Source organism: Triticum urartu, chromosome 4A, assembly GCF_056163025.1.
Source record: "Triticum urartu cultivar PI428250 chromosome 4A, HENAU_Tu73, whole genome shotgun sequence".
Lineage (NCBI taxonomy): Eukaryota > Viridiplantae > Streptophyta > Magnoliopsida > Poales > Poaceae > Triticum > Triticum urartu.
Genome location: NC_141876.1, coordinates 150,685,839 through 150,712,192, shown reverse-complemented (window position 1 = coordinate 150,712,192; position 26,354 = coordinate 150,685,839). Strand labels below are relative to the sequence as shown.

The window sequence follows — 26,354 nt, the reverse complement described above, 5'->3', positions numbered from 1 at the left end:
CTAACAATCCGCCGAGTTGATGCGAGACTTTCTCAAAAAAAAAATCTTTCCTTATAAACCCCTATCAACATTCTCCTTGACATCCAAAGTGTTAAGTCCATAGCTCACGCTCATGTATTAAGTGAAGTTGAAAAAACTAAGCAAGAAAAAGTATGATACAATTGCTTGGTTTGGCACCGGGATGATCATGATTTATACTTTATGTTACAAAAACCGAGCTATGCCATGCTTACATGATTAAATGAGTAGGAATAACATTCTTTAGCACTTTATTTTAAAGGGTAATGATTATTTCTAACACTCTTTCATACGCAACGAAATGTTCTTTAGCTCTAACATTCTTTGGCTCCCGCACGATTGTCTCTTCAATACATTGCTAAGTAGACATATGCAGCCCCCCTCGGATGGCAAAAGTGAACCGAACATTGTGGCCTGGACATATAGTAAAGGTTTGAGGGAGGACGTGGAGTTTCTACACCCAGGAGCAAATGCTCCTGGTGTGAACAGTAAAATCAAATAAATTCAAAAATAATTCAAAAAAACTGAATTTTTTTTGTGCCATATTTTCACAAATGTTTATTGTGCCTGCAAAATTTCATTGCAAAATCACATTGGTGGAAGGCGTGGTAAAAAAACAAAATTGATGCTCTGAAAATGTTACTTACAAAAGCATATTGGAGCTCTAATTTTTTTTTTTGGCACACCTTCCACTAATGTGATTTCGCAATGAAATTTTGCGTGCAAAACAAACATTTGTGAAAGTATGTCACAAAAAAAATTCAGAATTTTGTAAACATTTTTTCTATTCATACCAGGAGCAAATGCTCCTGGGTGTAGAAAGGTACTTCCGTTTGAGGGTCCACTTTAGTGATGCCCTTAGCTCCCATAAATCCATAATCCAATCTACACCACGAGCCACCAGTGCACTCGACACCACACGGCCGAACCAATCAAACAATCAGACGGTCCAGGAAGCGATGTTCAGACCAAAATGTGGACGCCTTATAATTCTTTTTAAAAAGAAGTGGAAGCCACGATCTTTGTGTGTTCACACCCTAGATGTGGAGTTCATCCCTTTCCCATGAAACATTCAGGTGCCCTACAGATCAGCAGTATGGTCTCTGAAAGAATCAATATTCTCAAGCCAGAAAAATGGTAATAGCAACAAAAAATGTATTTCAGCCAACCACAACTAGTCAAGTCACACCAACACATCTGCTTCGTTATCATAATCCTCCTATGGTTTGACTCTGTACCTCTCACCTCCTAGGAGGCTTGCTCTACCTTTTCCATGAAATGAAATGCAAAGGTCCTTTGCGTTTTCTCGAAAATAATCCTCCTAGGGTTTTACAGCTTCACTCCATTTGGTGTGAGCAGAGGCTCCATCTTTCTACACCCTTTTGATCACCATCTTATCTTCCTGGTAACCAGCTCAGTAAAATCTACTGTCGTGTTGTCAGTCATTCGTCCTCATTTGCTAATATTGCTTACTTCCGTTCAACTACTCTAGGATGGTTTGTTTAAACACTCTCCCGCCTGAAACATCAAGTGATCTGATAAATAAAAAATAAGCCTAGTACAGAGAATAAGGATAGAAACAATGAGGTGCGCCCACTGGGAAAGTTTGTTTCAGCTACAACAGGAAGAACAATGGCGTAATGCGCAGAAATGCAACTCTCTTGAATTAGGTTACTATAAGTTTGAATCATGAATGCAGAGTTTCAGTTAACAAATACTGCCAGAGGATACAAAACTAGAAGGCCCGACTAATATAAACCTTATACTGTATGGAAACAAGCTCAATCAATTGAAAATCGAGACCCCATGGAAGATCTAAGAGCTCATAGTAGCATCAAGAACTACACTTCTGACCACCACAAGAATTACATATAGAATACCATCAAGATACCAAGTTTTCATCTGGAGAAAGATCATGTCAAGAAAAACTTATCCAAGTTCACAATCCCATACAGCCCTGTTTCTTTCGAGTTCAGCATGCAAACTAGCTTATGAAGATATGCCATACATATACGTCCAGTTCAATCCACGTGGAGCAGTCAGAGAGCACTAATCCATATGGTGTGAGCTGAACATGAAGGGGATGATTAGGAACGAAATCTCTTGCTCAGGTCTGTCAAGGTGAGCATGTCCAGTAAATCATATCAACCAATGTTGAACAAGTATGGCCTAGCAGAAGATGTTGGGTACACGCCGCCAACGAGAACCAGATGACATAGGAGTGGAGAGCCAGAAGATGACACTGACAAGCAAAACACGCCGAATGCAGAGGTGGAGAGCGATTGGCCGCTCTGGCTCGGTTGGTAAATAGCCGGCACAAAACTATGGGACTAACAGGAACCACAGGTTGAAAGGAATTCAGAACAAAAACTTTCAGCCTACCCAAGACCAAACTAAAACGTCCTCTTCCACAGCCTGAACCAAACCAAACTATATTTCTCATCTGTCCACCCCAGCCCATCCAAATGAAACCATTCCCAAAACAAACCAGAAAAACTATTTTATTTTCAGAAAATGATGAGAAAAATCATTTCAGCCCAGACCATTATCTAACATACCCTCTCAAATCAAATGTATATTACCTTGTCAGAGCATGCACACTTGACTCACCCATGGTAATGCTAGCCTTCCTCCTCGCTACTCTCAACGAAAACAACACCCTTATCTTTCTTTTGCCTCTTAGCTCCATCACCACTGTCCTTTCCACTGCCAGTTTCTGACCACATCACCTCAATGATGTCGCTACCGTACTTGTCGGTCTTTACCTTCCCTATCAGCTTTTCTAGCTGCACGAGATTGAAAAAAAATGCACATGTTGGAGATGCACTGGCAATCTACTTAGCTGGAAATAACAAGTTAAACCAAGATTTACCTCGGCAATAGTGGTTGGAGTATGGCAGTTTAGCAGGGAAATTTGCTCCGTGGAAAGAACTGCATGCGGGAATATGCCCCCATTACGAGAAGAGATGGTTCTACGCAGGTCATCCAATTTAGCTTCCAAATTGCTCATCTGATTGCGCTTTGCACTTTTGAATCTATCACCACTATCTTGAGAGTGAATAGCACTAGTTAGCTTCACCGGTCTGTTCCCTGCATAGTGAAAGCGTGTTCACACCATAATCCACAAGTATTTTTGTAATTCTTTTAGCAACAAGCCAGCAATGGAGACAGTGGCATGTGTGCCTTTACATGTACTCAATGACTTCCATGGAATGATGATAAAGTAAAATGGACTGTTGCAAGAAAAAAGAATCATTTACCTTGCAATGCTGGCTTCCACAGTGGTCCTAAGACAACATATGCATTGGTTGTATATGCAGTATGCTGAAATTCTTCTTTCTGGGAGGGAAAAGGATGAATTTTAGCAATCGTTGCCAATCCAGGTCATTGGGGCAAATAAAAAGATGTTTAACAGCTCAAACTACAATGTTTAGATTGCGAAATGCAGTGGCATTATATAGGTAATTCACCACATTGGAGATGCAACAAGTGGCTGCAGACGTACAAAGAGCAAAAGATGTGTTGCACCAATTGTTTAAAAGCATAAAAATGTTTTCAGGTAATTTAATAATTTCCAACATTAAAATATAGTGCTCAATATGTTTAGCATCATGGTCACAGCTATGACTGGTTTTCGTAATCGTAGTCATGATAGTTCTTATGAAGTTTTTAGATATAAATAGACATTTAGCATTACCATGAACTGTTACAAAAAGAGAGTCCAATAGGAGTGATTTGTCGACCAACATAAGATTCGAAAATGGAGATACACATACCAAAACACGGTCAAGTATAAGTTGAACTATCAGCTGCTCAATTTCCTCCTTCTTAAGATCAACTGCTTCATTTGAACAACCTGCTTGAGCATTCCCAATTGTAGTGTCAGCTCGGCTCAGAGGAGATACTTTAAGACTCTTGTGTGATGCAACATTTACCAGGCAAAGAACATAAAATACAGAATTCACCAACTTACTGGAATCAGAAAAGTATTAGTCGAGGACATTTACCTGAATGTTTCCACTTTGTTTTGAACTTATCCACTAGCTGCAGCAATGTAGCTCTTTGGTCATTTTGTTGCATTTCTTGGAGAAGTGAAACAATGATTTTTGTATGGTCTGAACAAGAAGTCACATAACCCGTCATCGACAAGAGGATAACACACACGCACAAAAAACAATATCTCTATTTATTTATTTTTGCTATAATTAAAGAATGTGTAGTTCCGTGTTAAAATGGTAGAATCATCATACAGGTAGCATCTATGTCCTTGAGCTCAATACTGGAAACACAGTTGTCACACATTCCTGCAAGAAACTATGTAAATATCAAGATTTAGAAAGTTCAGATCTTGGATAGACGCAAGTACTGAGAAAATACCGTTGCATTCCTGCACGGCCTCTCCAAAATGTTGAAAGAAAGCACCACGACGGCAGTTTTTCTTAGACTGCAAAAATTTAACAAGCTTGCAGTCAGAAATTACTGTCAAATACAACATGACCAGCAGCAACAAAAGGTAGCGCGACATTAATTAAGAAAATCAATATACCTTTCTATCCATTCAAGCAAGGGGGACTGAACGGATAATTTCTTGCACTTTGTTTTTGAAATACCAACTCCGCCTATGTTGTCTCAACATAGCCGGTCCCAAGCCCGGGTAAAGGAGGATTGTGATAGGCTTGGCGAGCCAATGTAAAAACTCAGCCACTCTTATGGAGATGAAACCCAAAAGATTTTCGTTGGGGCATAACCCTCTCAGCGACGCAGCACATCAGAACCCGTGTGTGGTGTCAAATGGGCAAGGGCCGGGCCGTCACCCCCCCCCCCCCTCCCGGTGGCGCGCCGTACCTTGATCTGGATACGGTGGCAAGTGAGCAAGGATCAGGTCGTCGCATCCTTAGTGGCGTGCTACAACGGCGCCCGGATGTAGTGGAAAATGAGCAAGGGTCTTCGCATTTGACTTGACGAGTTCGAAGGGTAAGGAAACTAGCCGAGCCTAGGAGCTAAGGAGGATCCGCTTAGGTACCTGGAACGCAGGGTATCTGACAGGGAAGCTTCGGGAGCTAGTTGATGCAGTGGTGAGGAGAGGTGCTGATATCCTTTGCATCCAAGAAACCAAATGGAGGGGGTAGAAGGCGAAGGAGGTGGAGGATACCGGCTTCAAGCTGTGGTACACGAGGACGGCTGTAAACAGAAATGGTGTAGGCATCTTGATCAACAAGAGCCTCAAGTATGGAGTGGTAGACGCCAAGAGACGGGGGGACTGGAATATCCAGGTCAAGCTGGTAGTTGGGGACTTGGTTCTCAATGTTATCAGCGCGTATGCCCCGCAAGTAGGCCTCAATGAGAACACCAAGAGGGAGTTCTGGGAAGGCCTGGAGGACATGGTTAGGAGTGTACCGATTGGCGAGAAGCTCTTCATAGGAGGAGACCTCAATGGCCACGTGAGTACATCTAACACAGGTTTTGAAGGGGTGCATGGGGGCTTTGGCTATGGCATCGGGAATCAAGAAGGAGAAGATGTCTTAAGCTTTGCTCTAGCCTACGACATGATCGTAGCTGACACCCTCTTTAAAAAGAGAGAATCACATCTAGTGACTTTTAGTAGTGATCAACACTCTAGCCAGATTGATTTCATCCTCTCAAGAAGAGAAGATAGGCGTGCGTGCCTAGATTGTAAGGTGATACCTAATAAGCTGGTGGTTGCTGACTTCCGCTTTCGGATTCGTGTCCAGTGGGATAAGTGTGCCAAAGTCGCTAGAACGAAATGGTGGAAGCTCAAGGGGGAGGTAGCTAAGGCGTTCAAGGAGAGGGTCATTAAGGAGGGCCCTTGGGAGAGGAAGGAGGGGATGCCGACAATGTGTGGATGAAGATGGCGACTTGCATTCGTAAGGTGGCCTCGGAGGAGTTTGGAGTGTCCAAGGAAAGGAGAAGCGACTCTAAGGATACCTGGTGGTGGAATGATGATGTCCAGAAGGCAATTAAGGAGAAGAAAGATTGTTTCAGACGCCTATACCTGGATAGGAGTGCAGGCAACATAGAGAAGTACAAGATGGTGAAGAAAGCCGCAAAGCGAGCTGTCAGTGAAGCAAGGAGTCGGGCGTATGAGGACCTCTACCAGCGGTTAGGCACGAAGGAAGGCGAAAGGGACATCTATAAGATGGCCAAGATCCAGGAGTGGAAGACGAGGGATGTTGGCCAAGTCAAATGCATCAAGAACGGAGCAGACCAACTCCTGGTTAAGGACGAGGACATTAAGCATATATGGCGAGAGCACTTTGACAAGCTGTTAAATGGGGAGAATGAGAGTTCTACCATTGAACTGGACGACTCCTTAGATGATACCAGCAGGTGTTTTGTGCGGCGAATCCAGGAGTCTGAGGTCAAGGAGGCTTTAAAAAGGATGAAAGGAGTCAAGGCGATGGGCCTTGATTGTATCCCCATCGAGGTGTGGAAAGGCCTTAGGGATATAGCGATAGTATGGCTAACCAAGCTTTTTAACCTCATTTTTCGGGCAAACAAGATGCCAGAAGAAGATTGGAGACGGAGTATATTAGTCCAATCTTCAAGAACAAGGGGGATGTTCAGAGTTGTACTAATTACCGTGGAATTATGCTGATGAGCCATACAATGAAGCTATGGGAGAGAGTCATTGAGCACCGCTTAGGAAGAATGACAAGCATGACCAAAAATCAGTTTGGTTTCATGCCTGGGAGGTCGACCATGGAAGCCATTTTCTGGGTACAACAACTTATGGAAAGATACAGGGAGCAAAAGAAGGACCTGCATATGGTGTTCATTGACTTGGAGAAGGCATATGATAAGATACCGCGGAATGTCATGTGGTGGGCCTTGGACAAACACAAAGTCCCAGCAAAGTACATTACCCTCATCAAGGACATGTACGATAATGCTGTGACAAGTGTTCGAACAAGTGATGTCGACACTGATGACTTCCCGATTAAGATAGGACTGCATCAGGGGTCATCTTTGAGCCCTTATCTTTTTGCTTTGGTGATGGATGAGAACACAAGGGATATACAAGGAGATATCCCATGGTGTATGCTCTTTGCGGATGATGTGGTGCTAGTTGACGATAGTCGGATGGGAGTAATAGGAGGTTAGAGTTATGGAGACAAACCTTGGAATCGAAAGGTTTTAGACTTAGTAGAACTAAAACCAAGTACATGAGGTGCGGTTTCAGTACTACTAGGCACGAGGAGGAGGAGGTTAGCCTTGATGGGCGGGGGGTGCCTCAAAAGGACACCTTTCGATATTTGGGGTCAATGCTGCAAAAGGATGGGGGTATTGATGCAGATGTGACCATCGAATCAAACCCGGATGGATGAAGTGGCGCCAAGCTTCTGGCATTCTCTATGACAAGAGAGTGCCACACAAGCTAAAAGGCAAGTTCTATAGGACGGCGGTTCGACCCGCAATGTTGTATGGCGCTGAGTGTTGGCCGACCAAAAGGCGACATGTTCAACAGTTAGGTGTGGTGGAGATGCGCATGTTGAGATGGATGTGTGGCCACACGAGGAAGGATCGAGTCTGGAATGATGATATATGAGATAGAGTTAGGGTAGCACCAATTGAAGAGAAGCTTGTCCAACATCGTCTGAGATGGTTTGGGCATATTCAGCATAGGCCTCCAGAAGCTCGAGTGCATAACGGACGGCTAAAGCGTGCGGATAACGCCAAGAGAGGTCGGGGTAGACCGAATTTGACATGGGGGGAGTCCGTAAAGAGAGGTCTGAAGGATTGGAGTATCACCAAAGAACTAGCCATGGACAGGGGTGTGTGGAAGCTTGCTATCCATGTGCCAAAACCATGAGTTGGTCGCGAGATCTTATGGGTTTCACCTTTAGCCTACCCCAACTTGTTTGGGACTATAGGCTTTGTTGTTGTTTTGTTTTGTTTTTGTTTTTTGACAGATTGTTGTTGTTGTTTTTGTTGTTAAAATACCAAACGCACATTATCTCCAATTACCAGACCAGGAATATTATATTCGTTTCTTGTTATATGAAAGATTATGGTACAGGCCCTTCCCACTATTTAACTTGATTTAGTCGTGTTTTTCTAGAGAACTTGTCTAGTGAGATCTACATCTTCTCTAACCTCATATTCCTCCCAATATCTTGTATCTTGTCAACTCTTCCTCCTGATCCAGCTTACAACCCTCGGGGGTCCTGGAACCACATGGGAACCTTTCCCAAGGCCAGATAGACCGTGTGTTTGTATACCCATTCTGTGTCATCTCTGGGGTTTAGATCAACTTCTTGTGACCAAAGGGAGGAAATTATCTTTCCGCTCGCAGATCTGCAACTTCCTCGCCGCTTTACAAATTCACGACTCCTTTGCCTCCCCCTCTACTAAGACCATGCTGCTATTCATGGGATGCACTGCCGCTTTCCTCTTTGCAGAGCATCCCTGCTATTGCATTGTTTCCTTCCATGACCGCTTGGAAATGTTCATTTGTTATAGACTTCAATGGCACTTAATTTTAGGTTTACTTCTGTTCTAAGCAGTCAGCTCGCAAGGCTCAATCTGTCGTTGCTGAAGTGTGCTGTGCTGAACTATTTATAATCTGCTGTGGTAAAATAGCCACAAACGCAGGCAAAAGTTGGTTACCCGAACACAAAAATGGACAAAAGCTGTTTGGGAAAACTGGATTATCATAGTCCACATCAATACAAAATGCAACCTAATTGAACTAGGCTAAAATAGTGGCCCTATTGATCAAAAGCCTGAATATGTCTCCTGCAATGGAGTTGATTGGATCCAATGGATCCAGAAGCTGACATGTGCTATTAGCCTCTTATTATACATGTCATGGACTAAACTTGAGGGTAAATAGCGCCAGGAGTATGGCAGGCGGCACCGCTGATCTGAGTGAGGGTTAGATTAGGGATTGGGAGGATGTAGTAGATAAGGATAAATTGCAATTTACTAATGTTCTTGCTTTATGAAAATAGATGTGCCAAGGCTCTTTATTATCCCTAATTGGCTATCCTGAGATATCGTATTTCTGAGAGCTGTGTTCTATGCCTGAAGAGTAATTATCTAGCAAGAACGTTCATATAACGTTAAAATGCCTCCATGGACATTATGCACATGTTGAGATGGATGTGTGGCCACATAAAAAAGGATCAGGTCTTGAATGATGATATATGTGAGAGAGTTAGGGTAGCACCGACTGAAGAGAAACTTGTCCAACATCGTCCGAGATGGTTTGGGCATATACAGCGCAGGCCTCCAGAAGCTCCAAGCGTGCTGATAATGTCAAAAGAGAGGTCGGGGTAGACCAAACTTGACATGGGAGAAGTCCGTAAAGAGACATCTGATATCACCAAAGAACTAGCCATGGACATGGGTGCGTGGAAGTAAGCTATCCATGTGCCAGAACCATGAGTTGGTTTCGAGATCTTATGGGTTTCAGCTCTAGCTTACCCCAACTTGTTTGGGACTAAAGGCTCACCTGTTGTTGCTTATAGTCCTATCCCGCACATGTTCAGCAGTAGTTATTGTAACCATGTCATATAATGAATATCCAGATAGGATACCCAGTAGACCAAAATCATATAGGAAGGCTTCGTTTACAGTTGTTAGTATGGAAGGGACAAAAATCCATGAAATTGGTATAGGCAGGATCAATAAAAGAAAATCAAGTGTTAAAGAGTACTTCCTACTATCCTCTGGCTTCTTAAAAATTGATAGTGTCATGATTGCGAAATGTACCTGGCAATATCGTGCTATGTCATAAAGATTTTGCAGACCACAGTTTTCATAGAAGACCATCGAACTCTGTTCATTGAACATAACAAGAGGGAATCTGGGATTATGAAAATTGGAACTTGCAGAACTCATAACAAAAATTGAAAACAAGACGGTTTAGCCTCACTTGGCGGGGAACGTCACCAGGCCGATAATATAGAACACATTCTGAAGGCAGTCCATCTCTCCCTGCCCGACCACTTTCCTGAAGTCACGGAAGTCTATTTTAAGGGACCACATCGTCAGAGTGCCAGACAACTGAAAAACACAATACTTAGATGTACCTGGTAGTATGTCTCCATAGATTTGCTAAGGCTATGATGAACCACAAACCTGACTGCAGAACCAAATGGAATATGTATTTAGTTTCCTAGATAGTATAGTTGCAAACATAATAATCCTAGTTGCTCCATATCACCAGTCTAACGGCTTCAGACTCAACAATGAGTACCCCAGTAATCTTGTTCAAATTATACAGGAGGAATAGCACATAATTGAATATCCTATGTTCAAATATCCCACGACAACTGGAAAGGCATGAGCACATCCAGTAAATGACTAAATGGCATGACTAAATCATTCCTGAACTAGGCAAAAACAAGAACAAATAAACAGTACCAATTAATTATTTTAAGGATTATCAAAGAGAAAGGACATGAATATCAAAGAGTATCGCACCATAGGTCCCTTAATTTGCGAAGGTGGTGCAAGAAGGTGAATGAACTCAGGAAGATATTTATACCCACAAACATGTATAAGTGGTTCAAAGATATGATTTATCCGATGTGGTTATCCTCCTAAGAGGCTTAAGAGTCAATTCTACATCTCAAATGAAATACAACCCAAACTCTATCTCTAGCAAATAGCGATCCAATGTAAATCAAAGTCTAGGGCTTCTTTGTTTCGTAATATTCCACAAACACAGTAATAGGGAAAATGCTGGATTGCATTGGCATAAGAGAACATAGGAACTTGCTAAGAGATTGTGCGGTGGCTCATAAGGATAATTTACTAATTATAAGGTTTATAGTCCTACAGATCAAACATCAGCCATTCAGCCTCAACTCCCTCGCGTTCTTACTCAATTTAATTGCGTCACTACTCACTACTGTGTCAGGAGAGGGGATGTAGAGCATAAATGGCGGGAGAGAGATGTGGAGATGGTGGAAACCGTAGCTACTATCGATATAAATCTACAAGGAAAAAGACAAAGATAGAATATAGAGTGAGGAGTTGCCGGGAGGGTGGAGAGGAACAGTACATGGATGACATGTGCCAGTACCACATAAGTGCTAGTGCAACATGGATGCCTCGATAACTACGCAAAAACTGGTCACGGGTATCTAGTCCAAAGCTTATGGGCTAACTTTTCATCAGTTTTTGGAAACTTGAGGCATCAAGATAATTAGATTAGTTAAGTATAGATCTACATCTTGAACAGATGTCATCATTGTGATCAAAGTCCAAAACTGCACGTACCGTCTGGTTTATTGATTCCCATTCCAAAAGCCACCTACATAATGTAACGGACAGATTAAATGCTAGGAGAGGGGGGGGGGGGGGGGGGGGGGCAGAGGGGGAGGGAGAGCACATACTGTTCCAACAATGACCTGTGATTTGCTTTTACTCCAACTGTTGAAAAGAAACAGTGGACTAGTTATATGCAACCATACGAGAGATAGCAGCTCAAAATGCAGATTTACACACGAAAAACAATTTAATAATGCCGTGTCCTTAGGGTTTGGAACTTAATCTCCACTTTCTGGTTTATCAATAGCGGGTACGATTGCATGGCTATTCCTTTGTGTATATGGAGAGATGGGAGAAAAGGAAGGCTCAAACCATAAGGCAAGCACTAACAAACTTGGAAACTAATTGGCATGGAATTCCCTAGGTTATCGAGGAATCAAGCAGCCAGCTGCTTGTCCTTATCCTTGTGCGTGTGGCACCCTGCCCAACATGACAAACAAAGTGATACTTAATGAAATACCAATTTCCAGAATAATTCTTGCATCAACATTTACATGGCTCGGATACTCAAAGAGAGGTCAGCAACACAACTTTGTAATTTCCAACTAAATTAGGATTCAGAAACATACTACACATGTTCAGGGGTTCACTGTTCAGAACAGTGATTGATCGGTTGGACATGCTGTGGTTATTAGGCAAAGTGTTTTTTTATTGAACTGTAGACTTTCATTCTGATATTAGTTCTTATATATTTTTCATGGGCAGGGCAGGTATAGCTAAAAAAACTTTATATGGCATTTGTTTCCCAAATAAATGGGTGTTAAAAGAGTAGGTTTGTCCCTCCCAAAGTCAGTGGGCTTTGACTTCAACTGGTGCAGATTATACAAAATGTTCCATTTGATATTTCAGATAAACGCAGAGGCACCTTAGTTATAAGGATCCAGAATGGGTATAAATGACATCAACTTCTGGAGAACTATCACTATCAACATGATATGAGAAGAATTCAGAGTTATACAAGGAAACTCATTTTGTTCATGCAGGGAGACTGCTATAAAGTTGATAAACAGAATTCTTCTAACATATCCTAATACATCTAAGGTACATACTAATGTTGTGATAAGCATGTGATCTATTTGGAACGAGAGTAACAGAAAATCCATCATCAAAGAGAAAATTTCAGCTCAGAGAAAAAATGAATAAAAATTGTCAAAGCACCGCATATGAACTTTCTCACGAGCAACAACATCCATATCTGCATGATAATAATCTGCTGAAATACCCCTTCCACGCAATTCTTTGGCAACCTGTTTGTCAGTGAAGTGCATGATTTCAACAAAACGTGCAAGAGCACAAAGGAAAATTGTGCTGGTCCAGACTGCAGAAAATGAATGCCACTTTAAACTACAAGAGTGAGTCATGTTCGACTGGCAGATCTATCAACAAATACTAGCATACGAAACTCAAATACTCAATATTACAATATAATTTAGGAAAAATTGCTTACTGCTGAGTAACACTCGTTTTTTCATATGCCATTAAATAATTCCCTATTCATTATATGCTGTACTTTCCAAATTTTACTTCACCATCTACCATCCCAGCTCATTTTGCCCTTTTGTGAAGTAGTACACCAATAATCTTGTCCATGCCAGCCAACCAATGGACGTTTTGCGAGAATGTTATGTATTCATTTCATAATGTGTACTCTTGTCTACGTATTCAGTTGCCCTTCCATTTATTCAGAATTTTCTTTGGAAACAGTTATTCAGATTATGCTACTACACAAATGCATCTTCACTACACCTAACCGTTGAACATGTCGCCTTTTAGTCAGCCAACACTCGGCACCCTACAACATTGCGGGTCGAATTGCCGTCCTATAGAACCTGCCTTTTAGCTTTTGTGGCACTCTTTTGTCACAGAGAACGCCAGAAGCTTGGCACCACTTCATCCATCCGGCTTTGATTCGCTGGCTCACATCTTCATCGATATCACCATCCTTCTGCAGCATTGACCCCAAATATCCAAAGGTGTCCTTCTGAGGTACCACCTGCCCATCAAGGCAAACCTCCTCCTCCTCATGCCTAATAGTACTAAAATCACACCTCATGTACTCAGTTTTGGTTCTACTAAGCCTAAAACCTTTCGATTCCAAAGTTTGTCTCCGTAGCTCTAACTTTCCATTCTCCATCTGAGAGGGCATTTGTGAGCATGGATGTTACATTCCGTGAATCGGAACCTTTTTATGGTAAGAAAACTAATCTAGGTTGTCATGTTTGAAGGACTTGATTAATGTCTCCAACCGGAGGTTGGTCAAGAGGGGAGAGTAGTAGCACACAGCAGATGCAGATGCAATAGTCACTAGGCAAACTAGGCGGCTCAATATTAACTCCTGTGGCTCCTGTGATACAAGCATCGACTTCCACTGGTGATGTGCAGGTTGGTTCATCGGCTCAAATTGGTAGTGTGCCCAGGTGGACAACAGAGCAAGAGGAGCAGCTAGAGGTGTATTCATGGAAGTGAGAAGATGGTGTTGCACTGGCGAAATTGATAGTGTGCCAAGGTGGACAGCAGAGCAAGAGAACCACTGAAGGTGTATTCACGGAAGCGATATGATGGTATTGCCCCTCACTCACTGACGAAACGACAGGGTAGTACTGCTGTGATTTCCATCTTCTGACAGGGATCAGGCTGAAGGGTCAGTGGCTGCAAAAGGGTCAACTGATTGGCCAATTGTTTCAGAAAAAACTGCTCGAGCAACAGCAGGGATACCTTAGAAACGGTATGGGTTCAATGTAAATGATATTGGAAATTATGTTTCCTATGAAGCATTATCTCTGGCCTACAAAGCATTTGTTGCTTCTCTTCAATCTATGTCAATTCCAACAGACTGGAAGAAGGCAAAGGAGGACTCAAAGTGGCGTGTGGCCATGGTGGGGCAGCTGAAGGCTCTATGTAAGAACAAGACATGGGTACTAACACCCCTCCCAACATGAAAGAAGGCAGTCAGCTGCAAGTGGGTGTACACTGTGAAGCAGAATGCAGAAAGAAAGACTGAAAGGTAGAAAGCAAGGCTTGTAGCGAGGGGGTACAAGCAGACATACGGCATTGAGTACGATAAGACCTTTGCCCCAGTAGCGAAGATGAACACTATGAGGATTCTGATCTACTGTGCAGCAATTCGGGTGGTCTTTACATCAACTTGATGTGAAGAATGTTTCCTTGCATGGGGACTTGCTGGAGGTGGTCTACATGGAAATCCCACCTGGTTCTCGACTTCTGAGACTGCTGGCAAGGTTTGCAGGCTAAAGAAAGCCCTTTACGGATTGAAGCAGTCTCCAAGAGCTTGGTTTGACAAGTTTAGACGGGTGGTGTATGACATGGGGTATGGTGGGAAGATTATTATACCTGTGTCACACACGACCAGATATTGAATGTGCAGTAAGGGCCAGTTCTTTTGGGTGGCTTAAAAAATAAGCTACCTCTCCCCAGCTTAAAAAAAAGCCGCTTCGTAAATTTGTTGAGGCTTCTAAATTAGTTATCCCATAACTAGTGCAGAAGCCCCAATGAATGAGAGAGGCGGCTTATGGGAAAAGCTGGGGAGGAGGAGGCTTAAAAAAGAACTGGCCCTAAGTGTTGTGAGCAGATACATGCATGAGCCTAGAAGTGAACATCTTAAGGCAGTATATAGAATCTTGAGATCCTTGAAAGGTACTCATGGGAAAGGACTGTTCTTCAAGAGTCATGGACACCTTGTTGTAGATGGTTATTGTGATGTTGATTGGGCTAGCTGCCTGGAGGTCAAGCATTCAACTTCAGGACATTGTGTTTTTGTAGGAGGAAATCTAGTGTCTTGGAGAAGCAAGAAACAACCTGTTGTTTCCAAATCAAATCAAAGGCTGAATACAGAGCCATGTCTCAGGACAATGAACCTATTAGAAGAGCTGAATATATTTAAGACCAGTTGCATGAATGTATGGTGTGACAAGAAGTCGGCAATTAATTATTGCAAACAACCAAGCTCAACATGATAGAACCAAACATGTGGAGACAGACAGATTCTTTATCAAAGAAAAGCTGGATGCTGGGATTATCAAGACAGAGCATGTGAGTTCAGGGCAACAAATTGCAGATTACTTGACTACAGGCTGGAACCAGAGACTGCAGCTTAGCGTGTGATAAGATGGGAATGATAGATATCTTCCACCTCTCTTGAGGGGGAGTGTTGTATGTGTGGCCCATCCCTGCTCGCCCATGTGGCCCAGGCCCAGGCCCATACTGGTCAAGTGGCTGGCTGACCTAAACATAGCGCTCAACGCTGTCTGACCCTGAGCGCCGCCAGTGCTATAGAACCCTGCGGTTGGTATGCCCCTCTCAAACCACAAATATTTCAAGCATTGAGTCAACTAGTTTACTATTTGACAAATCAGATCATATGACCTAACAGATAGCGTAAACTCTGAAAGAATGTAAAACACACATTAAAACTAAATGGAGGGGTCTATATGACCTAACAGATAGCGTAAAGTCTGAAAGAATGTAAACCACACATTAAAACTAAATGGAGAGGTTAGAGTTACAGCTATTGGAATGACAGATATTAATTTACGTACCAGCAAACAATTGAAATGAAAGCATCTCAGTATTGTATGGTCTACAAACCTGTTCACATTCTTTCCTGGAAAAACAATACACTATCCCGGATTCGTTATTTGGATATGATTCGCTTATGAAATTTGCAATCTCATCAATAACAACCTTTCCAACTGATGACTTTTCATATACCTACATGATGGGCATCAGCATGTAAATTGGTTAAATCCTATGTTCCCTTCCTGTGTGCTTCTGCAATAGACTTTCTCATGGTTGTATCAAGAAAAGTAAACTAAAGCATACTCTATAGAAAAGGTTGGGCCTGTTAACAGTGCTGACAAACTTGACAGATCTTGGGATATGAAGCATCTCTATCAGATCCATTTGCACTTTACTTGTTGCAGTTGCCTACAAAAAACAAAAGTTTCTGCTTCACAAACTTTTACTTCTTCTAACTTGAGTTCACTTGCATAACTCACAGTTAAAGCTATCATGGGAACACTGGGAAACTGGATCTTCAATATGCCCAGATTCTTGTAGTCTGGACGGAAATCGTGCCCCCATTGGCTGCAGCAGTGTGCCTCCTACATGATAGTTGTCAATGGGTAACTCTACATAGATAATATTGTGCTTGAAAGCATGGGTTGATCTTATAGTTCTTACATGAGGTACAAACTACAAATAATATGAGGTGATGAACAGCTTAGAAAATGTGGACAGTCAACAGAATAATCAAGATTAATTGCTCTTCTTGTATGAGTAGACAAAACATGTCACAAATTATTAGAGCAAACCATACTTTTTTTGTGCATCTCTTATTTTAGTCTGTGAGGGGAAGTTTAGTATTTTAATAGGCAAAGTACACATATTTGAACAGTAGTAATATTGTTAGAGAGAGACTGAATAAACATAGACATACACAAGCTAAAGCATCAAATTACTTTTTCCTAGTGATGAGGCGCTCCCCTCCCACGCGCTCCTCCTAGCCCAGCCCCCACCAACCCCGCCGGTAGCCCTGCCCCCCCCCCCCCCTCCGCGCATGGCGTCCCCCTGCGGCAGCTCCGGCGACCTCGACCTCAGCTCCGCCGGCTCGCGGCGCTGGCTGGAGTCCGACGCGGTCCTACAGCGAGGTCGCTAGGACCCCCCCGCGCTCGGCCCCGGCGGCCACCCCACCTCCGGCGACGCGCGGGCCCGCCGCACCCAACGCGCGCGTCCCGGCGGCCGCTCGCCTCGGCCCCCGCAGCGAGGTCCACCGGGTCAACAGCGGCGTGGAAATCGACGCCGATGGCTTCCAGTTCCAGACCCCCTGCCGCAGGAACCGCCGTCGTGGTGCTCGGCTGCTACACCCCCCCCCCCCCCCCCCCGCCCGCAGCGACGTCGCAGCCCGTCCCTGGAGGAGTCCGCCGGGCTGTGCTTTCGCTGCCTCGAGCCCGGCCACCCCGTGCGCGAGTGCACCAACGACGTCCGGTGCCGTCGCTGCCTCTACCCTGGGCACAACTCCCGTGACTGCTACAAGTACTGCCGCGGCGTGCTGCCCCCCCCCCCTCCCCTGCTGCCGCGGCCACCCTGGCCGTTGCAGCCCAGGCAGCGCCGCGCCACCGCACTCCGTCACCGCCGGCTCCGACCCCCTTGCCCACTGACCAGGCTCCCACACGCGTCATTCTCTCACGCTCTGTTGAGATGGAAGAAGCAGAGTTGGTGCTGCACCGGGGCATGGTGGTGTCCATCACCGGAGATAGGCCGGCCGTGGCTGCACGCGACGTTGAGGACGTCATGTACTCCTCCCTCGACCTCCACCCCGGAGACTTCACCGTCCACGCCTACCACCCGGAGGATTTCCTCCTCGTCTTCACCACCCGCGAGCTCATGGACCGCCTTGCCGGCGACCACTTCATCAGCGGACCCGGGTTCACCCTCGCGCTACGCCCCTGGAGCAAGCTCGCCCGCGCCGATGTTGGTTCGCTCGAACACTCCGTGCAGCTGGAACTGCGTGGCATCCCGGCGCAGGCCTGGCACCTGTCCACGGCCACCTTCTAGGCGGCAGCTGCTGGGTAGAGCGGCTTCACCCGAGCACGCGCTCCCGCGCTGACCTCGCCACCTTCCGGGTGACCGCGCGCACCCGCGACCCAGCAAACATCCGCCGGGCGGCCATCCTCGAGATCGTGGAATCCATCCCAGCTCGCATCCGCTCCTCACCGCTGACCATCCGCACCCTCCAATACCCGGTGTCAATCACGATCGCCGCCGCTGCCGCCGCTGCCGCGGCCGGGCGGCCTACCCCGACCGCCAACGGAGATCGCGGCCCGTGGGACGGTGCACCTGGCGCAGGAGACAGAGGCACCGGTTGCCGTGATGAGGGCGGCCGAGGCCATCGACGCGGGCACAAGCGCCGCCGCACCTCCGACACCCCTGATGGCCGCGCGGATGGCATGGCCATCGACTCCGTGGGCTGGCACTCGTCCAACCTCCGTGCCCGCGCTGATGGCATTGCCATCGATGCTGGCTAGCCAGGCTCCCGTACCCGTACGGTCGCAGCGGTGCCGCCGACGACGAGGCAAACCACCGGCCGCACGATGGACCCCTGGCCCGCTGCTGGTGGCCCCCGCAGTTCCCGCGGCTTTGCCAAAAGGGGAAAGCGCGGTGGAAAGAAAAGAAGGATGGCAGAAGCGGCCCGACATGCAAAAGTTGCACCCCCTGCGGCTGCTTTGCCCCCTCACCCTGCCACTTGTGGCCCAACAGCGGAGGACCCGCGTGACCTGGCAGCGGTCGCCACCCGCCCATTGGCTGGCGCCCTTCGCGGCCAGTCTAAGAGTACTGGCACCCACCCCTCGCCCGCGCAACACGACATCCCGCCTGCCCCCAAGGCCCACCCGCGACGCAGTCGTGCCAGGCGCGGATCAGCCTGACACGCATGGGGATCTGGATTGCAGCCCAGCCAGCCAATCCCTGGCAAGCGAGGTCCCCGACTCCCAGCCTTTGGAGGTCACGCCGGACCCGCTGTCGGGACGCTTTGCTGCTCCCTCGCTGCCATTGGCTGCTGAGGCCGCGCCCATTGCGGACCGGTCCACGGAGACACCGCAGGAGATGGAACCCACCACGGCACACCCAGCCAATCCCACGGGGCCAGCCGAGGCCGTCCAGGAACCTCCAGAAGCACCCGCGCATGCCGTGATGCGCACAGAATCCACCTTGGACGCCGCTCCAGCCCAGCAAGGCCCCGAGGCCCTTCGCCACGCCCAGTCTGAAGCCCATCATGAGGCCCAACATGGGACCCCAAGCGACATGACAAGATCCGCCCACTCGCCTTGCCCACCTGCGCGATTTGCAACTCCCCCGATCACCATGCGTCGTTCCCGACCGCGCGTCACGGCGCCTGCGGCCTGGACCCTGGGTGACTTCCTCGCCGCCGCAACCAAGCAGATAGACGCCGCCCTCCCAATCCCTGGCCGGCGCCAGCGACGGATCCCGCCCAACTTCACCCCAAGGCATGGGAGATCGGCCACGTCCACCGCCCGCAAGACGGCCGCGCCGCCGACAGCTGAGAGTCGCGCCCAGATCCACATTCTGCGCACCCTCAGCATTGTCGGAGTTGATCAGAGGATCACCGCAGCGGAGATGCAGGCGTATGAGGGCCTCTTCGCGGCGACCATTCCCCTGTCCGTCCTGTCGGCCATCGCCGCTCTGGTTGATCGCGAGCTCCCCGCAGATCCCACCATCGCGCCGATCACCATGATGGTTGCGGGCAACCCCATCGAGGCATAGCCACGCCGCGCGCCACGACATCGACCTCTCCTCAATGGATCACAACCCCAAGATGCTCATTTGGAACGTGCGCGGCCTCAACGCGCGCGCTCGCCGCACCGCCGTCCGTTCGCTCGTTGTTACCGCAAATGTCTACATTGTCTGCCTCCAGGAAACGAAGATGACTTTGATTTGCTCGTCAACTGTCCTTGAGACCCTTGGCTCGGAATTCGACGACTACGTGTACCTTCCCGCGGTTGGCACTCGCGGCGGAATCATGCTTGCCTGGAAGAGCCGTGAGGTGTCCATCACCGATCCTCTTTTCACGGCAAATGCCATTACGGCCAAGGTTTCTCACCCATCGAGCGCTCGCACGCCCTGGTGGCTCACCGTGGTCTAAAGGCCCCAACTAGACGCCGACAAAATCGCATTCTTGCAAGAGTTGCGCGACATTCGCGTGGACTGCCCTGGACCATGGATGGTGTGTGGCGACTTCAATCTCATATATCGTGAAGACAAGAACAATGGCCACCTGAACCGCCGCATGATGGGTCGCTTCCGGCGCATCCTCGACGACCTCGCGCTCAAGGAGATCTACCTCAACGGACGCCGGTACACGTGGTCCAACGAGCAGTCACCCCCGACCCTCGTTCACCTTGACCATGTCCTTTGCACGGCAGACTGGGAAGAGCTCCACGGGGAGTGCCATCTTCGCTGCCTCGCCTCCGTCGTGTCGGACCACAGCCCCTTGCTACTTGACTGTGCCCCGATGCCACCCACCCACCGGCGATTCCACTTTGAGGAATTCTGGATCCGGTTGGATGGCTTCCAGGACATCGTCACGGCTACCTGGCACTCCGTCCATGACCCTGACCCATTCAGGCAGCTCATGCTCCGCATGAAGTCCATGGTGCGCATGCTCACAAGCTGGAGTTCGAAGACAGTTGGCAATGTGCGGCTCAAACTGGCAATCTCCAGAGAGCTCCTCCTCCGGCTTGATGCAGCACAGGACCACCACGCCCTATCCCCGCACGAGGATTGGCTGCGTCGGCAAATCAAGGCGTCATACCTTGGCCTCGCCTCCCTCGAGCGCACAATTGCCCGGCAACGTGCCCGCCTCGCCACTCTCAAGGACGGCGATGCCAACACTTTTTTCTTTCATCGGCAATGCACATACAGGCGCCAAAAGAACAGGATTCATAGCCTCCTTGTCGGTGAGAGCGTAGTCACCGACCGCTCGGAGATGGCTGCGGCTGCCTACGCTCACTTCGACGCGCTTTTGGGCAAGGAGGCGCCCCGGGATTGCCTGGATGCCCCGTTCGACGCCAAGGAGATCTGGCAGGCGGTCAAACGGCTCCCCACGTGCAAAGCCCCCGGCCCCGACGGCTTCACGGCTGAATTTTTACGCGCATGCTGGCCCACCGTTCAGCAGGACTTCGTCGACATCTTCTGCCAGCTCTACACATTGCGAGGCCGTGGCTTCAGCTGCCTCAATCAAGCGCTACTCACCTTGCTGCCCAAGCGCGCCGACGCCCACGCCCTCGGCGACTTCAGGCCCATTAGCCTCATTCACTTGGTCGCCAAGATCTTCGCCAAAGTCCTGTCGCTGCGCCTCGTGCCCAAGCTCAACACTCTCGTCAGCACAAGCCAGAACGCCTTCATCCCCGGACGCAGTCTACACGACAACTTCATCCTCGTCCGCCAGTCGGCTCGTCTGCTGCACCAGCTCGGCGCCCCACGCGTGCTCCTGAAGCTGGACCTGGCGCGCGCCTTCGACTCGGTCAGATGGCCATTCCTGTTCGATGCCCTTCGCCGATACGGCTTCGGCTCCAGGTTCCTCGGCTGGCTTGCCATCCTTCTCTCTTCGGCAAGCACCAGGGTGCTTGTTAACGGGGAGCCGAGCCCTGCTATCTGGCACCGATGTGGGTTCCGCCAAGGCGACCCCCTTTCGCCCCAGCTCTTCGTACTCGCCGTCGACACGCTTAGACGCCTTCTCCACCGCGCAACCGAGCTGGGTATTCTGCAACGCCTACACCCTCGGCGGTCGATGCCATCCGTCTCCCTCTACGCTGATGACATGATCCTCTTCTGTCACCCCACCCTAAGCGATGTCACCGCCGTCAAGAGCATCCTGCAACTTTTTGGGCGCGCCTCAAGACTACGGGTCAACTTCGCCAAGAGCATGGCCACGCTGATCCGCACCGGCGCGGACGAGACCGCGCCTATGGTTGATTCGCTCGGCTGCCCCATCGTCGAGCTGCCTATCACCTACCTGGGCATCCCCCTCACATTGCGCCGACCATCCGCAGCCCAGCTTCAGCCCGTCGTCGACAAAACAGCCGGCATGCTCCCATGTTGGAAGGCGCACCTCATGAACAAGGCTGGGCGCCTCGCGTTTGTGAAAGCCATCCTCAGCGCGATCCCCATCCACCAGCTGCTGGCTCTGTCCCCCCCCCCCCCAAGAAGACCATCAAGGCGCTCGAGAAGATCCAACGCGGCTTCCTATGGGCCGGGCGCGCGGAGGCGAACGGCGGGCACTGCCACGTCAACTGGCAGCGAGTTGCCCGCCCGATCCCTCTTGGTGGCCTAGGAGTCCGCGACCTCGCGCGCACCAGCCTCTCGCTGCGTACGCGGTGGCTATGGTTCAGCCGCACGGACACCAACAAGGCGTGGGCAGGCCTCGACCTCCAATTCACTGCCGAGGAGCGCGCGTTCTTCTTCGCCTCCACCACCATGCAGCTCGGAAACGGCACGGACGCCCTCTTCTGGGAGGACCGATGGATTGCCGGACGGTCCGTCCGCGAGATCGCTCCGCTCCTATACGCATGCATCCCCAAACGCCGTCGCAAACTCCGAACTGTTGCGGATGGGCTGGAAGACAACCGTTGGGCACGAGATATCCAGGGCACGGTTGGCATTCACGAGATCGAGCAATACCTCCAGCTTTGGCACCGGATCGAGGACACGACCCTCTCTGCCGAGCCCGATCGCCTAATCTAGAGATGGGGCGCAAATGGCGTCTACTCGGCCAAGTCGGTCTACACGTCCACTTTTGCCGGCTCCACGACCTGCGCCGCCTGGAAGCTCACCTGGAAAAACTGGGCGCCGCCGCGCGTCCGCTTCTTCTACTGGCTCACCCACCTAGACAGGTGTTGGACCGCCGATAGGCTCGCTCGCCGTGGGCTGCAACACCCCGCACGGTGCCCCCCCTCTGCGACCAGGCGCCTGAAACCATGCATCACCTCATCCTTGCATGCCCCTTCGCCCGGCAAACCTGGCATGAGACGCTAAGCTGGCTACGGATCCCGTGCACCTCGCCCGACGACGAGCCCTCGCTTCTAGACTGGTGGCAATCGGCGCGACATTCCGCCCCTGCGCCCATGCGCAAGGGCCTCGGCACCGTGACCCTCCTCGTCCCCTGGATGATATGGAAACACCGCAATGACTGCATCTTCAACGGAGCGCGCCCATCTGTGAACATCCTCGTAGCGAAGATCAAGGAAGAGGCTGCCCTTTGGGCAAATGCAGGCGCGCTAGGGCTCAAAGCCATTACCCCCCAGACTTGGGACGTCCATTAGTCCAGTCTTTGTAAACAACCTCCTAGGAGGAATGTAACCAAACTCTCCCTCTTTACAATGTAATGAAACGCACGCTCTCACGCGTTTTCTCGAAAAAAATAAACATAGACATTGTCGACATTAACCAGCACAAAGTAAATAGTAAATTCTTAGGCACTGTAAGTATCACACAAGATCCAACTTTAGCCAGTCAAAAGGTGATCATTGTGTGGTCCATAATGTAAAAGTGTTGCAATCATGTATAGTTCAATGAAACCAGCAGATTAGATAATCATAAAATAAACAAAAGACTACAGCATATATTTTGGCATTGGCAACGAAGGGAGAAAATATCATCACTCACATCTATTGCAACAAGAGAAAGACGCCCAGCATGATGGCATTTCTCAAGCTTAGACATGAACCTTTTACTTTTGGATATCTTTTCAGGTGTCACATACAATATCTTCAATTCCCCTTCACCTTTTTCAAGTGCCTTATAAATGAACTTCTCGATTTCCTTGTTGGTAGTGGAAGTCAACATGTGAGCTGGTATACCTAAAGCCGCCAGTCCCATGACCTACAATAAAACAAATCCTCAAGAGTGAGAACGAGCATATATAGGGCAACAAAAGAACAGAAAAGTCTTAAACACCTGATCCTGAATAAGCGAAAGCAAAGGACTGACGACAAGTGTAATTCCATCACGAAGTACAGCTGGAAGTTGATAACACAGACTCTTCCCTCCACCAGCAGCCATTATAACCAGAACATCTTTTCCACTCATGATTGAGTTAATTATCTGTAAGGACAGCATGCTTAAAGAATGCAAAACAAGAAAAAACTACACAATTCTAACAATACTGAGATAGTTTCTGGTATATAGCATTAGGTTCAACACTACCAAGAAATGGGAGATAAAAAATAAAAAGACATCAAAGGGCATTGAGCAACATACAACGGATAAAACAATTGACATGCTACAAAGCAGTATCTTACGTATATGAAGAATTTCAAACGTAAGATTCTTCACAAAATAAAGTTATTATAAGATGTCACTTGTGGTGTTAAAAACTATATATATCCTGGATAATTTTTGCGGGTTAATAAGCAGTTCATCAAAGAGTAAACATCAAAATTAAAAATAGATATATTATTTCTGCTACAAACTTACTTCTCGTTGATTTGACCTGTAGGAAGAAATACCAAATACATTGAATCGAGTGTCATCAGCCTGAGAATCCCATGAGAACTTTCCAGACCAATCTTCCAGAGCAACTGAAGGGGCACTATTTGATGCATCTCTGGAAGTTTTAGATATTTCCAGCATAGCCTTCAACTGTGCTTGGCGCTCATACAATTCTTCTTGCTGATCAAGTAATGTCTTGATTTTGTCTGCATATAATAATTTTAAGAGGAAAACTAGCTCAGTAGCACTCAAACAGGTTAAAGGTGTAATTAAGAAAAAAAAACACCAGAAAAGACAGCTGGTGACATCTGATTCTATGTCTGAAATAACACCACTTGCTGGAAAAATAACAAAATGCCCTTTAACATCAATTGAAGAGGACAAGAGGGACCCAGGGCCAAGTGCACTAATAGTGGCGACATTAGCCGCATCCATATACGTACATGGAATAAGTTGCCATGTTCAAAACTATGCATTTAGAAGTATGAATGTGGTTCATGATAGGTATTTATCAGTTAAGTAAAGAAGGTGTCATTGCTTATCCTTGGGACCTGGGCATACGCTAATAGACCATTTGGGGTTGTTTTACAGGCAAGTGTGGCTGGCCTGTTTCCACACAGATGGCGTGCAATTGGAAACTAGACATGCTGTATGTCAACTTCCTGCCCCTCATTCTTGGCTCTACCGTGGTTATTCTACAGATGGGTTGTTATGGACAAACGATACAGATAACGAACTCATTTAACTGAAATATTTATGGAATATGGATCAATTGTGGATGATGATTATAGTGATGACCTTGTAGTCCATTGAGTTGCGACTCCACCAGCAAAAGTTCTTCCTCGATGTTTTCTTCATCCTCCATGCCTCAAAATTTCACCTAAATTGCTGAAATATACAGAGTATGATTTTTGCAGATTAATTATGTAGTTAACCATATACAGAAGTGGAAGGATTTTGATGATAACCCAGGAAAAGAAGGCAGGGGCGCGGAGGCTGTAGTGATGAGGGAGATGAAATATTGCCTGTGGGTTGTATCCGAGAGTGAAGAGCAGAACAGCAGGGATACCGAGACGAAGGCCGGTGCAGATGGGGTGTCGAGGTCACCGGTGCAGATGGGGAAACACGAGGGGTCGTGCGTGACCTGCGGGCGGGGAGGCACGAGGTAGAGGACAGCGGAACTAATGCCGGGGCGACGGCGGGAGCTCTGGATTCGGTGAGTTGGTGCTGGTGGCGGTGAAGGCGGCGCTCACCGGTGTTCAGAGGTGGGGACTGGGGAGGAGAGGAACCGGCAGGAAGGGTTCTTTGGAGCATTTACGAAAACATCCTCCAGCTCTGTTATAATTACACACCGTTTCTTGTCTTTAAATATTTTGCTAAGCCCTGATTTCGATTCGGATGATAGTTTCTACCATATCGAAAAGAGCAAATGGACACGTCAAGAAAAAAAGAGCAAATGGAGGACGGGCTCCATGGTGGACTTTACAAAAAAATATTTCTGCATAAAAAAATAGATTTTTTAACTTTTTTTGAAAAGGTCAATGGCTACACTCTTTTTTTAACACAGTAAAGACGTAAGCGCTCATATACATACGCACCTCATATTCCTATGAGCACCTTCGAGAGACTAAGAGCATCTCCAGCCGTTGCCCCTCAGGACGCATAAAAATCGCCCCCTGGGGGCGAGCCGGTGATACAATCGGTGTTGGGGGTGGTTTTGCGCCCAGTCGTCGCCCCCAGCTCGCCCCCAGGCGCCGATATTGGCCCACTTTTCAGCCCCATTTCGGCGAATAAAGGGCCCATATGAGCGAGAATAGGCCCATATTCGACGTGGTTCGCCGTTGCTCGGCGTTCAATTATCAACATAAAAAAATTTTATCACATATTTCATCACAAAAAAATCAAATACTTTAACAAAATAGTACAACAACAAATAGTTCAATACAAATTATATAGTTCAACAAATAAAAGCTCATATTTCATCACATGTCGCGCCCAGCGTCGCCCTTGAG

General features: G+C 47.6%; 2 protein-coding genes across 3 annotated transcripts; one reads left to right on the top strand and one right to left on the bottom strand.

The window, feature by feature from the left end:
* Window positions 1–1,888: 1,888 nt before the first annotated feature.
* RECQL2 (RECQ helicase L2) lies at window positions 1,889–25,663 on the bottom strand. 2 transcript variants are annotated; one of them, XM_048714472.2, is made up of 21 exons: window positions 25,368–25,663; window positions 25,141–25,230; window positions 24,328–24,548; window positions 23,809–23,955; window positions 23,518–23,733; window positions 16,335–16,439; window positions 16,159–16,263; window positions 15,876–16,047; window positions 12,497–12,566; window positions 11,385–11,421; window positions 11,269–11,302; window positions 10,074–10,126; window positions 9,917–9,994; window positions 9,754–9,819; window positions 4,396–4,462; window positions 4,269–4,322; window positions 4,026–4,133; window positions 3,795–3,874; window positions 3,279–3,357; window positions 2,891–3,108; window positions 1,889–2,804 (listed from the first exon to the last, which is right to left on the bottom strand). In XM_048714472.2, the coding sequence occupies exons 2-21, from the start codon at window positions 25,205–25,207 to the stop codon at window positions 2,640–2,642; spliced, it is 2,142 nt and encodes a 713-aa protein (XP_048570429.1). In that variant the 5' UTR covers window positions 25,208–25,230; window positions 25,368–25,663; the 3' UTR covers window positions 1,889–2,639. The 2 variants fall into 2 exon arrangements, with proteins under 2 accessions (XP_048570429.1, XP_048570431.1); XM_048714474.2 differs by having other exon boundaries at window positions 12,478–12,566; window positions 15,925–16,047.
* LOC147975197 (uncharacterized) lies at window positions 17,932–19,634 on the top strand. Its single transcript, XM_087518036.1, has one exon. It carries the CDS (start codon window positions 18,208–18,210, stop codon window positions 19,615–19,617), a length of 1,410 nt encoding a protein of 469 aa, XP_087374162.1. The 5' UTR covers window positions 17,932–18,207; the 3' UTR covers window positions 19,618–19,634.
* Window positions 25,664–26,354: the final 691 nt, after the last annotated feature.

Coding starts and splice junctions, on each gene's coding strand:
- RECQL2 (XM_048714472.2), bottom strand. CDS start 25,207: ATGGAGGATGAAGAAAACATCGAGGAAGAACTTTTGCTGGTGGAGTCG. Junction 16,440..23,517: donor TTTCTCTTGTTGCAATAGAT/GTGAGTGATGAT, acceptor ACTATCATGTAG/GAGGCACACTGCTGCAGCCA. Junction 4,463..9,753: donor ACATAGCACGATATTGCCAG/GTACATTTCGCA, acceptor AAATTTTTGCAG/TCTAAGAAAAACTGCCGTCG.
- LOC147975197 (XM_087518036.1), top strand. CDS start 18,208: ATGAGGGCGGCCGAGGCCATCGACGCGGGCACAAGCGCCGCCGCACCT.